This window comes from Dicentrarchus labrax, unplaced genomic scaffold, assembly GCF_905237075.1.
Source record: "Dicentrarchus labrax unplaced genomic scaffold, dlabrax2021, whole genome shotgun sequence".
Lineage (NCBI taxonomy): Eukaryota > Metazoa > Chordata > Actinopteri > Moronidae > Dicentrarchus > Dicentrarchus labrax.
The window spans coordinates 32,354,399-32,369,984 of NW_026136713.1; the positions used below are offsets into that span (position 1 = coordinate 32,354,399).

At 40.3% G+C, this 15,586-nt stretch overlaps 1 protein-coding gene across 2 annotated transcripts in view; it reads left to right on the forward strand.

Annotated features, from left to right (window-relative positions):
- Positions 1-15,586, forward strand: part of slit3 (slit homolog 3 (Drosophila)) — a 240,419-nt gene that overhangs the window by 185,260 nt on the left and 39,573 nt on the right. For both annotated transcript variants that reach the window (XM_051419431.1, XM_051419432.1), the window contains 6 exons: positions 242-405; positions 4,305-4,455; positions 6,741-6,815; positions 8,381-8,524; positions 9,733-9,876; positions 12,373-12,536. In XM_051419431.1, coding sequence (XP_051275391.1) covers positions 242-405; positions 4,305-4,455; positions 6,741-6,815; positions 8,381-8,524; positions 9,733-9,876; positions 12,373-12,536 — 842 coding nt within the window. The remainder of the gene's footprint in view (positions 1-241; positions 406-4,304; positions 4,456-6,740; positions 6,816-8,380; positions 8,525-9,732; positions 9,877-12,372; positions 12,537-15,586) is intronic.

Here is a 15,586-nt window from a genome sequence, read left to right on the forward strand (position 1 = left end):
GTTCATGATAACTGTACAGATCTCATTTCCTGTATGTAGGATTTTTGTACCAAACAACATCTGTTTAGAACAACAAATGTGTATTGGAAATGTTTCAATTCAATTCAGACCAAATGTTTGGTTTGAATTGAATCAGCCAGCAATGAAAAGAACAGGTTGTTATGAACCTTCCCATGACAAATCTTCTCTCTCTCTTCTCTCTCTCTCTCTCTCTCTCTCTCTCTCTCTCTCTCTCTCTCAGTCATCTGGCACAGAATCCCTTTATGTGTGACTGTCACCTGAAGTGGTTGGCAGACTACCTGTTCGACAACCCTATTGAGACCAGTGGAGCCCGCTGCAGCCACCCCAGAAGGCTGGCTAACAAACGCATCAGCCAGGTTAAAGGGAAGAAGTTCAGGTGCACAGGTAGGAGATGAGTTCACACAGACACGCCTTCAACACACACATACAAACAGGCAAACCTGTGGGGAGTTAATAAAGAATGTGAACAGAACATATGAACATAAGCATGTAGTTCAAGAAACACACATGTTGGTTTATGTGTGCAATTAAAAAATGAAACTTATATGCATTTACTAAAACACACACTTGCATTCTTCACAGTCTCTATCTCTCTCTGTGGTGGTGTTATATTACTGTTACTTCCTTTGATATGAGCCATGGGTCTCGCTAATTACAACACAGACCAATTCAGTATACTGAAGCAGCATAATAACCAACTCAGCAGGGACTGGCCATAGACGGTAATCGCCCACTTGTGTGAGTGTGTGTCTGTGTATGTGTGTATACACTAATCAGTGCCTTTCTGCAGTAGCTCTCCACGTTGTTCTCTCTCTCTCTGAAATATTATGCCTTTTTATGGATCGCTGGAAAATGAATTTGTTAAATCCCCTTACAGACATTTACAAACTATTTGAATTGTGCTAGAACAGTGGTTGTAAGCAAATACCACTGTCAACTGTATTAGTTCCAGCCGTCACTTTAACCCGCATATACTGAATGAGATTGTGCTAAGAAAATAGTTTTGGGAAGCAGTTGCACTACTTTTAATTCTCTTTAATCAGCAGTAGCATTATCCTGTGTTTGTTTTACAATAGGCAACAACAATGTAACAGAAGGTATTTCACAGATGTTATCAAGTAGTCACCTTCTGTGACAGAAGTTTTGTTTTTTTAGGAGCATAGCCTAAAGAAAAAACAGCAGACACATAATGATGAAACAGAACTCATACAAAATATTTGGAAAACAGATCAATGAGCTGTAGAAACAAATATGCCTGTTAGACTGACCATTTGGTGACAGGAGATTTTAACCCCTCCTGTTCTCTAAAAAAAAAACACAGCCTAAACTTGGCACACAACAAATAGCATAACCAATACTGTTAAATGCTGGAAGCTTTTATCCAAAGTGCTTTGCTGTGCGAGTACCATGAGCACATGTGGTACATTTTTAGCATGGAAGGTCTCAGTGGTCTCAGTGCTCTGCCCATGGAGCTACTCAAGATAACTAGATTACAAATGCTCCTAAAGCTGGTTATGGCGGTCCTCTTTGCTTCAGCCCTTCCTGTCTGCAGTCCCATGCCTCTCCTTGCATCTGCTCTTCCTCTCTGGACCTGTGTGGACATTTTCGCTATTGGTGGGCAGTCCTCTGGTCCTGTTCCCTTCCTGTGTGGATCTGCAGCTGTCTGTTGCCTCTCCTATCCTGTATGGACCCTGCCCCCCTGACTGATTGGTGCAGCTCTCTGTTGCCCCACCTTCCTCCTGTGTGGACCTGCATTCTGATTGGTTCGTGCAGCTGTCTCTTGTGCTTGATCTAACCATGTGGCCCCGCCTACTGTGACATCACATGGTTCCGTCAAGCGCCAGGGACCGCCGAGCACACACCCACCTGCCTCTCCCAGCCAATCGTACGCCTTGGAGCAAAAAAAATTAAGGGCGAAATACTTTGCCTGTGTTTGTTTGCATTTATGTTTAGGGCTAACTTTGGTTGGAGTAAATGGACATCACTGAGCCATAGGCGAATAATCTAACATCAGAATATTTCGGTTTACAAAGAAGAAGGAAGCACTGCATGCTCTGATCTGACAGGTGCTCTTTAGTGGGAAGGTGAAAGAACAAAAAACTGAATTGAGAAAGTCTTGCTTGATATTAAATGGTGAAGACAACCATAGAAAAAAACCAAGGTGGAATAATGTGAAAAAATAATTTTTTGAGCACGTAGGCAATCAAACAGACCAACATGTACTCTAGGCCGTCATGAGGGTCTGACAAACACATAATCAGTCTGAATTATATACCAACCGTGGGTGGCGCATAACCCATAAAAGGGGCTAAAATAATAGCCTAGGATGCATACAAGCATACGTGCCAGTGAATCTACAATAAGGCATAATACCAGTAAGTGATTTACATGAAGTGAATGTATATAAAAATCGGAAAGAAAAACCCCAGCTATGGGTTATGCATTAGGCTTTATGTGTTGGGTAGAATGCCACCCACTGCTTCAATTCAGACTCATTATGTGTTTGTCAGAGCCTGATGAAGACCTAGAGCCGATGTGCTTTCAATGTCTAGCTTCAGTGTCTAGAGAGAGGGGTGGGACATTTTGTTTATATTATTGTTTTTATTAATGTCTGATGAAATAATACACACTGCGAGAGAGACAGACGCTGCTTGACTTTACTGAGTAATGACACAGATTACTGACAATAAAGTGTTATAATATATTGCGAACCCTTGTTGGTAGCTCCTTAGCCATGCTAGTTCCTGCAGTTTATGCTCATAACCCCACCCACACTGTTTCCTGTCCCGCCTGCTTTCCGCCACACCACGCAAGTCCTGCAAAATTTGGCCCCAGACTGTCAGATTGTCTAATTGCATGGGCCTCAGTGCCACCTCTGTGTAGGGCGCTTCACCTATTTCTCCTCAAACTGAGAAACTTTAAAGAAAAAACTCAAGCGAATACTCTTATACAGGTTTCTTCATTCTCTCCCTCTTTCTTTAAGTGTATAAAAACCTTCCTACCCCGCAATTCTTTGCTCTCTTTCTTACTCGTTCCCTTGCTCTTTCAACTTCAGCTTGCCAACTCGAAAGGCTTGTGGCAGCCTGGAGATATAATTTTTAGAAATACTGCCACTGAAAGGAGCTAACCGGCCAATTCCCCCAACAGATAGACAGCATTTGAAAAACGGTGATCAAGTGACCGAGTTCAAATCAGGGTTGTTCATTGCAGATTATCCCTCCATAGGTGGTCTTAGTTCTTCAACAATGACAAGCAGAAAATATAGGAACCACAAAGGGTGTGCCAGGTTAGAGGGGAGACGGAGAATGAAAGACCACATAGTCAGTGGCAATATAAGTGCAGTCTGATAGGAGAGTGGTGAAAAACAGAAAAGGTTACATTGACAGAGAACAGATAGACAAACAAGGTTGGAAAGAGAGAGAGGAAGAGAAAGAGGCAGTGATAACCGTGAGAACTATAAAGCGTATATGTGCACAAATACAAGTGCAGCATGATGTAAACCAGGTCTATTCCACAGGCACTAGGGGTCATAAATAATATCTGCACACATTAAATCTAAATAACAGAAGTGGTCTCTGGCTCACCTTGCTAAACACAAACATCCAGGGTTAAACCATATTTATCTGCAAAATGATTCCATAAAACCACATGGATATCTGTTTGTTAATTTGATTTACAGTGGTAGCCATGCAGAATAACCCCTCCCTGCATCGGCCCTGTGCTTGCTCTACAGTACCATCCTGTTGCAGCGTGCAGCCTGTTGTTTTTAATAAATACAGTTCATTCATGTCTTCCCGATGACTGGATAATTATGTTCTACAACTTCTGACTGCTGAAATTTGAACAAAATATAATTTTCCAAACAATTAAACTCCAACAAGACACAGTTTACATAGATATTCATAACAGTGGAGTAGTCAGTGGAAGCAAGACCTCTGACATGGCTCTTTTTCACTATGGGGTGTATATTTATTGGGATAATATGTTGTTCTTCATTATAAGGTTTACATAGGAACTTTAATATTTTTATTAAAAACCAATACAATGGGTCTAATGTTAAAATACCTCTGTCTCTGATGTCTTCCTCTCTTCTCCTCCATCTTTTCTTCTCTCTTGCTTTCTCTAACTTCCTCCTTCTGTTGAATTCATTTACCTGGCTTCTCTTCTTCCCTTCCCTTTCTGCCTGCTGTCTACCCTTTTGTCGGCCCTCCCTCCCTGTTTTTCTGTTTCGCTTATGTCACTTTCTCTTTCTTTTGGTCTTTGCCTCCCTCTTTCCTTCGCAGGTCAGGAGGACTATCGGAGTCGCCTGAGTGGGGAGTGTTTCCAGGATCTGGTGTGTCCAGAGAAATGTCGCTGCGAAGGCACCGTGGTCGACTGCTCCAATCTCAAACTGACCCGTATACCTGCACACATCCCCGAACACACCACAGACCTGTAAGTCAGCTGGTGTTTCCTTCTCACATACATACACATATATTGTATGCAATACATGATGAAATATCATATTTTAAGCCATGTGTTAGACTGCTCTAACCTGAAACTGTAAACCACCACACATCTTTTGACATGCCACAGACCTGTCAGGGTTCACTTTCTCAGGTACATGCACACACCAAAGCTGGAAACATGCACATGCAGTCATGCACAGGCACACACATAAGCATGTAGGCTTGCATACATGCGGAAAGACATGCACAAATGCGTATATGCAAGGCGTGCGCACATGTCTGCCTTTCTCTCACTGGGTCTCTGCCTCTCTCAGAGCAGTATCATGAACGTCACTTTTCATTTTTAGCTCCCGGACCAAAATGCCTCTTAACAGTCTTTTCCATCTCCCTCAAAGTCCCAAAGGAGCCATCATGATGTCTGGCAAGGGGTCTCACACTAGAATACTGAACAGTCCCATGGATCATTCATTTTCCTGCTAAAAAATGGAAAGGGAGTAACAGATAACACTCAACAGGAATACCATAATCAGAAGTTGGAAAAGGTTAAAAAGTCTATACGTGTTCCGAATGCGCGAGAGACATTGACACAATAAACATGTTAGTATGCATGAGGTAGGTGAAGTATTATTCTAAGGAATTATGATAATATGAAAGAAAACTGCTTAATTTATCTGAGCTACAGAAATGAATGCGTAACATCAAATATCATGAAATTTCTATGATGTGATTTGAAAGAGAAACAGACTTAAAAACTGCTCAAGTTAAAAACTGGATTTCTGATTAAAAACTGTGGCAGAAAAAAAGTGTGTTGCCGCAACAAACAGTCAACCCGATTTTACTTTCAGCACCTGGCACTTTATCGAATATTTAATAAGCTAATATTTTCAAACAGGAAATAGGAATCTAGCCAGAGGCAAAGTTTTACCTAATTATGCTGAATCACTGGCAGCTTTAAAAATGTAGGTGAAGGATGGGGAGCTTCTTCCATGGCTATCACCGTGGTACTAATGGAGAATAGCTGCAGGATGGTTGCCACAGTATTACTTATGGAGGTTAGTTGTATAATGGCGAATTCAAGCATGGCTGCCACTTTAGATAACTAATAATGTCAGTATCCCACAGACCATTAGCACCCTATTCCTCAGTCTCTCTTTCTCTTTCTCTCTCTGCGGTTCTGTTTCTCTCTGTGAACCCTTGTATCCTCCCTTCTTTTATCTGTTCCCAGGGTGCTTCACTTCAAAAATATAAACTCTGTCCTTTATGGTTGGTTAGAGGGCAGATCAAAGTTTCTACTATTTTTGACACCCTCTCTCTCTCTCTTTCTTTCTCTTATTGGTTTTTCCTTAGGAACGCAACCAACTCGGTTGTTTTTTGAAGGCCACTAACATGCACACACAAACACACACACCAGCCTGACAGTTGTGCCCCGTGTAACCCGCCTTATCAGGGGAAATCAGGAGAGTTGTGGCTCAGCTGAAGGCTTGTGTATTTTTTGCTCTCTTTCTCTCTTCTGTCTATCTTTCTGTCTTTCTTTGTGACTCTTCCCACTAGCTATAAAAATCCTTGACAGTGCTCAATAAGTATGACAGAATTGGTCTTGAGAGAATTATTTGCACTCAATAAAGTGTGCTATACACTCTGAGTAAATAACAATGGCTCTAGATCACATGATAAAGAGATTATGAATGTTCTATATATGCAAATCAACCAAGCAGTAAAAGATCTACTTCAAACTTTTCAATATGTTATTTCAGTTTGGCTTCTTCCAGGTTGATCCACCTTTTAACCTCCCCTCTGTATCTCATTAGAAAGTGTCCCCTCCAGCTGAACTTTCACTTTCTTTCCTCAATTTCTCTCACTCTACCTCTTTCACACACACACATACACGAAGAGCATCCTTTTAGCAGCACCCTTTTAGTACAAATTACCTCTATAAAGCAGATGTCTAGCTTACTATCTCTCCAAGTGTTTTCTCTTGGCTTTGGGGCAGTGCAGGTATTGATGACCACATAGAAAAGATTAATTCCTCTCCTCTCCTCTCCTCTCCTCTCCTCTCCTCTCCTCTCCTTTCCTCTCCTCTCCTCTCCTCTCCTCCAGTATGTACATTTTTTTGTCCCTCTTGTTTTGCGCCACATCATACTTCAACAGTCACTAAAGGGCTCTTAACCTTCATGCGGTCATTCCTCCCTCACTTGTGTGTTGACTTCAAAGCAGTTTGTTTCACGAAAGTATAAATGCCTAACTTGCTTCCCTCCATCTCTCTCTCCGCAGGAGGTTAAACGACAATGAGATTGCCGTCCTGGAGGCTGCAGGGACATTTAAGAAGCTGCCAAACTTGAGGAAAATGTATGTACACTTTTTTTAAAAGCACTTCTTATTTATTCAATATTCTGTGGTCAGAGCTAGGGTTGTTGTTGTCCTTATGCTTGTTTTTTGCATTGATTTATTCATTTAATCATGCATGCATTTACTAAATTTGTCCCCTGAAGAGGAGGAAAAGATGGGTAGTAAAGAGTAAATCTTCTTGTTTATTAGAGTTGAATCTGTTTGGATGTGTGGGACACACATTTCCTCATCACTTCTCATGGGTTATTGCTCTGATTCAGCCTTTCCCCTGTTATATGATAGAGGAAGGAAGGAATAGCTTTGCAATTACAAGATGACTGAAATGAGAACAGATGGATGAGAACAAATGGAAAGTAGATGGACAGAGATAAGGGATGTAAGAAGAACTAAAAGCTAAGAGGGGGAAACGGAAGGAAGGAGGAAAAAGAAGACAACAAGGAGGGTGGAATGAAATAAAGGAATGAGGACAAGAGCAAAAATGCAAATACACACAAAGAGGGCAAAAGTGAAAATAAGCCAGACACAAGTGAGGCAAGGAAGAAAAGGAGTGGCTGAAGACAAGCAAGAGGATGGGACAGAGGGAGATGGAGAGCAAGTGTGAGTGGGAGGTATGGAGGAAGCGAATATTAAATCGAAATAGAAGATGGGCCTTCGCTTCAGATTTACAGTCAGTCCTTATCTACTCTATGTTTGTGTGTTTGTGTGTGTGTGTGTGTGTGTGTGTGTGTTTAGGTGTGTGTGTGTGTGTGTGTGTGTGTGTGTGTGTGTGTGTGTGTGTCAGAGTGAGATAGAGAAAGACAGAGCAGAGACCAGCAGTTGATTTATTGGAGAGGAAATTGCTAACCATCTAGCAGTGTCACTGACGATATAGATTGGCTTGCACTCATTTCCATTTTCCTTCTCTCAATTCCTTCCTTCTTTTCGTCATCTCCGCCTCTCCTCTCCTCACGTTTTCTCTTATCTTGCATCCACTTAGCTTATTTTCATTTTATTTTTAAGTTTGTCTGAAATCGTTACTTTTTTGTATCTTTTTTAACTCTTCATCCGTCTGCGCTCTCCTCTCCTGTCCTCTCCTCCTCTGCTGATAAGAGGAAACACACAACTAGCTATGAATGAAAGCTGCAGTGGTTGTGATAGCTATCATCTCAAGTTATTGTCCCTGTGGCCAAATGCTCTCGTCTCATTTTAATTTTTCTCATTGTGTGTGCAAGGAAGAGAGATAACAATCATTTTCCCGTTGTCTGTGACCACTTGTCTCATTTACTTTTTATGTGTGTGTGTGTGCGTTTTGTAAGTTAAAGTGATGGCTGTAAACTGTCACTAGAATATCTATTGTACAAGACGAGGACATTAAGATGAAAGAGAGGAGAGTTAACATTTATTAGTTGAAGGGACATGATTGATTATTGCAATTAAATTGAGAATATTGTGTATGTGTAACACTTTGTTTATATGTGTTTGCATGCAGGGTGTTATTTGTCCTGTCCGTGGTAGCAAGCAAGCGAAAAACAACTCAATATGAAAAAGAGCTAAATCTGTTCATCACTATTCCTTTGTCTCCGCAGCAACCTGAGCAACAACAAGCTGAGGGACATTCGTGACGGTGCGTTTGATGGAGCGGGTGGAGTTTTGGAGCTGCTGCTGACGGGGAACAAGCTGACTGGATTGCAGGGACGCATGTTCAGAGGCCTCATTGGCCTGAAAACACTGTAAGTCTTGTTTACAGTAATGTGTGTGCTTTGTCCTCAGCTAATGCTAATGAATGTAAAAATCTTGTTCCTATAACTAAAAAACACTATATACTGAACAAAGTGCTTGTGATGCACGAGTGGATAAATGTCAAAAACTATGAAATCTAAAACATAAATGAACATTTATTCTCATGGCTACATCACTGCACAACCATCATGTAGTGACCATACACCAGTCTTCCAAAGGGTCAGTCAATATGTGTCATACAAATCATGTCTCTAATTTTGATTATTATTAGTTTAGTTGTCCTGTTTACTGTCTGAGTGCTATTTTCCCCACAAAATGTCCAGCAAACACTGTTACGTTCATGACTGCCAGCTGTTAAACCATGCAGACTATTAGTTGTGTTAACATCTGACTTCTGGTGGACTTCATTAGCTCTTTCTTCCCCACACTGAAAAAAACAAGGATTGTTTACTCACTCACCCTGAAATCAAGGCTAATGACAGCATATTGTTGTTCCTCTAAATTGGGCACCCACCATAAAATAGGCCAACGTCCAATTAGGGGTTACAGGATAGTGTACGAAATTATGAGCTAATGTTGTCTGTGTATGCTCAGTAATGACTAGCTAATGCTATCATGTATATATATGCCAGCTAATGACTCTCTAATGGCATCATGGCTGTCTCTGTATTATGTTAAAAGGCTCCCTGCTCCAGTAATAGCCTTGCTAACTAGGTTAGCCTGTGCCAGAGATTGCTAATGCTAACTAACTCAGTTAGCCTGGTCCCACATGACTGCATGTCAAAAGCTAATGTCATATTACAGAGTCTGTCATGGTCGTCCTATGGGGACTGGTTTGAGTTTACCCCTGCTTTCTGTTTTATCTTATGTCCATGTCATTATAGGTTATTTTATTGTCTAAAAGTGTATATGGTATCTTCATTGACAAACTACTCCATCAGAAAAAACAGTAAGTAAACAGTAAACATGTAAAACATGTCCCTCAGACATCCCTCAAGTAAAAGAAAAGTGATGCGTATAATCAATTCTTGATTCTTTAGTTTAATATTTAAGCATTCAGTCTAAGCATGCGACTCTGAAGTGAACGCTTCTAAGACCAGATTGTAATGTCTGATCTTCTGATCTTCAGGGAAAAACAAAATGTACAAACAGTAACTCTTAAGCTTACATTCACTAAAAATATATATTGTGTTTCCAGAATGCTGCGGAGCAACCAGATCAGCTGCATTGACAACAGTACATTTACGGGTCTGAGCTCTGTGCGTCTGCTCTCGCTGTACGACAACAGGATCTCCAGCATCGCCCCAGGAGCCTTCTCCACTCTGCACTCCCTGTCCACCATGTGAGTCATATCTCTGCTTTTCTCCCTCTTCATAGTGCTTATTTTTCTGTTTTGTGTTTTTTTTTTCATTTTCATCCTATTATTGTCGCTATCTCTCAAGGTGGGCCACAATCTCTTTTTGTCTATCCTCAAATCTGGCTGAATCTCCCCTGTCCTTTGTCTTTTCTTTCTTTATCTCTCTGTCTCTGTCTCTATCCTCTAATTTTTCTAGCCCTGCTGTGGGAGTTATCTACCATGCAACACATACACACATATGCACACACACACACACACACATTTGCGCACATGTTGCTCTCTGGACACTGTTCTCCTCACAGATGCTCTCCATCATTATCGACTAGATTGGTCTGGATCCCAGGACATTTGTTATCAAAGCTAAATATATCTCAGCATCTGCACACCCACACACAAACACACATACATGGGCACACACAGACACACACACAAGCATGTGCAAGCTTTTTTTATCTTGCCAAAGATGCACACACCTGCTGCGACCAAGTTGTGTGTATTCTTGGATGGCATATTCTTTAACGTTGTTTGTCTGTGTGTGTGTGCTTGCTTTCATTTGTGCGAAATATGTTGACTGGCGTTCAGTCTGTGCAGAAAAGTACAGAAACAACTGCCATGAAGTAAAGTTATGACAAGTATTAACCTGTCACATAACATTATTGTTAGGAAGGAGAGAGTGGGAGGCAAGGAGGCAAAAGAGAAGTGAATGTGTGTGTGTGTTTTCTTCAATCTTCTGACCACCCAGATGTGAAGGGTGTAAATAATAGATTTTCTCAGCTTAATAAAACATTAAAGGTTGATTTATATATATATATATTTTCATACTGTGAACACGCAGACATACCAGGTTAAAAAAGGTCTCATCACATCCCCTCTACTCTCTTTCTTTTCCTTCCATGCTTCCTTTCTTTGTTCTGCGTTTGGTCTTGCTCTCTGTCCTGCTACAGTATGTACCCGTCATCTTTGATTCAAGTCTTTTGAGTCTTTTGGGAGGAAAGGTGGGAGACAAGAGAGGGAAAATGGGGACAGTGGAGAGGGAGGATGGATGGATGGGTGCATGCATTGTTGCATAAACTCAGGTTTTCTCAGTGGGGCTGTTGTTTATCACCACAAAAATGGAAAGATATTATATTACCCATATCCCTGTCATTTCTCACTACTCATTCTTTTCACTGGCCTTGTAGTAACACTTGCTTTTTGGCGTGAAAGAAAGATCACTCCTTCTTACTATTTCTTATATCACTCTCCATTTTTAGTGCATTGTTTCCCAATGGAGTTTGTCCATTTAATTAAAAGATTAACACATTGGAAAGGAAGGAAGGGATTTAGCTTAGGCCTGGTTGCCACGCAGCGAGGTCAATTCATTACAAGGAAATGAGGAAATAACTCGCCCCTATCTAGCAGCACCGCATTATTATTGTAGCACAAACAGCAACCTTCAGGTTTATTCGTTCAGCAGACACAGTGGAAGGCAATATGCCACTTGCACACCATCATCATTAAACAGATACATGTTACTTTTTAATACACTAATTGTTATACTGCTAAAAATTGAATTCCCTTAGTTTTCCACTTATACTATTTTTGTCAGTGGAAGGTAGGAAAGAGAGAAGTTTTGTTTCTCAACAAACTTCTAATATCTTTATACCACCTTATGTAACATCACCCCTAAATCTCCTGTTTCTCACAGCTCACTATTGATATTCAAGAAAATGTCACTGCTCCATTACAAAATATAATAATATCATTCTTGTTACATTTATGTATGTTTAAGCTGTACCACGCAATAATTTTAGTTCAAATCACATTTTATAAGAAAACTGGATACAACAGAAGACCAAAGACCCTTGATATTATCTAGCCTGGAGGTGCCAGATGAGAAGATGCCTACAGTAGAGCACCTTTAACTTAAGTACCGCCTATCTAGTATGTGCTGCTGATGCCTCCTCCCACCACTTTCAGTTTAAATGTGGTTCAGCATGAATATTACATGAGCAGTGTTGCAACAAAATGCAATGAGAGGTGATCAAAAATGAATAAATTGTGCAGATAACCTTTTCTCTTTTCTTTCTCTTTCACATTTTCTAACTGCCACCTTTTCTTTTTCATTCTCCATCTCTCTTGTACTTTCCAAAATGAATAAAAATAACTGATAACCTTTTCTCTTTGCCTCTCCTTTGTTCCCTTCCTCTCCCCACCTCTCTGTCTTCCATCTAAATTTATTCAAGTGTATGACTGACCAAACAGTTATATTGATGTGGTCTGTAGTGTACATTATTATTGTTAGGAATGGAAATGAAATACAATTCAGGGTAAACTTTTATTAAATTTGCATCATTTTGCCAGGATGAAATCATTAGACAGTGGAAAATATATGTACTGTAATGACTATTGTGCAGCTTCCAGTACTTCTGTCCATTTCTTTCGTTTTGCACTGACCCTGTTAAATGATTTTCTCCTCTCTGTCCCACTTTATTCACATAGTAACCTCCTGTCCAACCCGTATGTGTGTGATTGCCATTTGGCCTGGCTGGGTCAGTGGCTGAAAAAGACCAGGGTGGTCAGTGGAAACCCTCGCTGTCAGAAACCAGCCTTCCTGAAGGAGATTCCCATTCAGGATGTGGCCACCCCAGACTTCACATGTGATGGTGAGCCTCTCTCTCGCAGTTACTCAGCTAAATGACTGCTTGTGTTTCCTTTTAGCTTTATTAACATAATTTGAAATAACAATGAATACACATGAAACATTGCTAAAAGAAGATTAACACTGCTAATTCTGTAGAAAATCTATGGGTTTATGGATAGCATTTAGAATTACACTGGAACGTCAGGAAACCAAAAAGGTCACAGCCTAAAACCTTGAACAAATGACGTTTGTCACTCAGAAGCCGTGTGTCCTGCACAGATAAGAGCATGAGTCAAGTGATTGAAAGGTAAATAAAATTTGTTTTTGCATCATGTTTACTTCACCCAATTATTGAATGCAATCTCCATTTTTCAAGAAAGACCTTTTAGAGGACATTCCCTTAAGGAAAGTTGTTTTATGTTTGGTGATAATTCCCTAACTAATAATTTAATAAGGGTCTTTTAAAGTGAGACATGAAGGTTGGTCATATTGGAGGAAGGAAAATGTTCTTTTCTGTGGACATTTCTGCAGCACTGGAGCACTGGAGGATGAGCAAACGGTCAACAGAGAATACTCTGTATTTTTGCATTAAGGTTTTACCCAGAGTGACATAGAGCCCTAGGTCCCTACAATCTCCCTACAAATAAGGGAAATTCTTCTCAGGACGATTTTACTGATATTACAATGACATTTTTAGGTATGTCAGGTTATTTTGTGTCAAACTTTAACCAACCTTTCCAGATACTCATTGCAAAAGCTTCCATCATCCCGTGTTTTAAGCCAGCAGATACACACTCACACATACACATCCTGAGCGGGGTATTGTGAGGACAGAATGATCAGTAACCACTGGCAAACAGCAGCCGTAGATGACATCAGCTTGTGGTTTCCTCAGTGACGTTGCTGTTACCACGACGATGCCTGCCTATAGCGACTTAGGCCGTCATCTTGGCCGCCAAGTTTGACGCCATAGACAAAGTGTGGTCTGGCTCTCCTGTCATCTTTCTTTCTTTTTTCCCCTTTTTCTTTCTTTGGAGCTTTAAACTCCTCTCGATCTCCCCTTTCTTCTCTCTTTCCATCTCATTCTGCTCTCTCTCTCTCTCTCTCTCTCTCTCTCCCTCCTGAGTTTCTTTGAATTCATTACACTTTTCTAATTTCCTGTAGCTGTGCTGCAACCATTTACTGAAAATGACTTTGGAAAGTAGTTAGCTGGGTTGGCTCAAGTAGGGAAACTCTAAGATGGTATCAGATCCTAATATTCATTCTTACGTCTTACACAAGCACACGCACAAATGTACTTTCAAATTCACTCAGCTGCATAAACATAAATTTGAATGGCTGATAACATACTCAAGCCCTTGTAATTCTGTCCTTACAATGATTAAATGTCTAATCTAAACTCCATGCTAATCCCAATTCTAATATAAACCAACATAATAAAACATACAGAAAGTCATGAATGTAATTTAATCTAAGAATTTATTAGCAGGATTACAGATCTAAACTACAGAAAATCGTTTGTACAAAACAAACCTACAATTTAATATGGGTTATTTTCATCTCATAGTCAAACACTTTTGTCTGATGATGAAAATCAAAGATCTATATCATCACCAACATCAAATCAATTGTTCTTTGGCTCAAGGCCCGACTGCGCTCAAAGGTCGGAAGATATCCTGCTGACAGTCAAACAAACAAACTACCAAATAGGGGCGACATAACCTCTTGGCGACAGTAAAGTGTCTACACTCTGAAGATGTAAATCAAAAAGTAGTTCTCAAAAGAATAAAAGCAAGGAAACACACACACTCACACACACAACCAAGGTCCACATGTCCGGTCTATTTATAGCAGAGTAAAATGACTGTTAAGTTGTCCAGAGGCAGCCAGGGGAAAGGTAAAGTTAATTGAATTTGTGAGAAGATATTTAGCGAACATTTAGATGTTAGTTCAATCAGCCAACTGTAGAGTGAGTCAGCCCACGGCTACACCTCCCTGTGGACTCACAAGCTACACACATCAGATAAAACACACACATATACACTTGCACACACTGCTCTACACACATAAGCGCCCATTTACTCGACATTTAGACATTAGCACAATTAGAAAACTACAAAGTGAATGAGAAAATGGCCATAGGACAGGGAGAGATAGCTATTTAACAAACTAAACGTGAACCACACTTAGTATGTGAATGTGCATACACTTGTACTCACACACACATGCATGTAAATGACGGCATACTGGAACAAAGGCACAAACACACAACAAAGTATGAATGCATGAACTCAGCTTCTTCTCATTCGTAATCTTTCTTTCTCTCTCCGCACACACAAGAACACACACACACACACAAATTTAGATTGCAGTTGTGTTATTATTGGCTTAGTGTCCAGTCTTCATTATCCTTCATTATGGTTTTAACTCAGCTTGTTTAACATTTTGGACCACAGTTCAGCTATTTACATACTGCCTCGCTAGATTAAAGCTGTGTGTGTGTGTGTGTCTGTCAATCAGGGAAATGGAAGAGGTTTTAAGCCAAGAACAACTCTCTAGTCTGTGATCCTTCTTATCTCTGTGTGTTAAATGATTACAATCCCTCACATGTTTTTTTTTTTTTGTCTCTACCATGTGTTTGTATGCATGTGTGCAGCTTCAGACAGCAAGATTAAAGATGTCAAGTTAAAGACTTAAAATGTACAAATGAACAGATCTTTAATAAAGATGTTTGTCATATAAAGGGCTACATTTTCAGATCATTATGATAACATGTAATGTAAAATTAAAACAGTATATTTTTGAGGGACATTCACATCTTAGTATGAAAGGGAAATGCAAGTAGTTTTGCTCAGATTAACTGCAGGAGTTGTTACTCTTTACACGACTTTTCAAAGTTGTTGCAGGCCATCCCATCAACATCTGCTCAGTGTTTCTCCAGGATCATCTGAGGGTTTATTAATATCAGGGTGACCTGCCTGCAGGTCCTGAGCCAGATGTTAAAACACAACAGTGCAACTGATTTTAGCAGCCCCGGGTCATTTGATATGGATCATAAAGTACTCTTTAAAA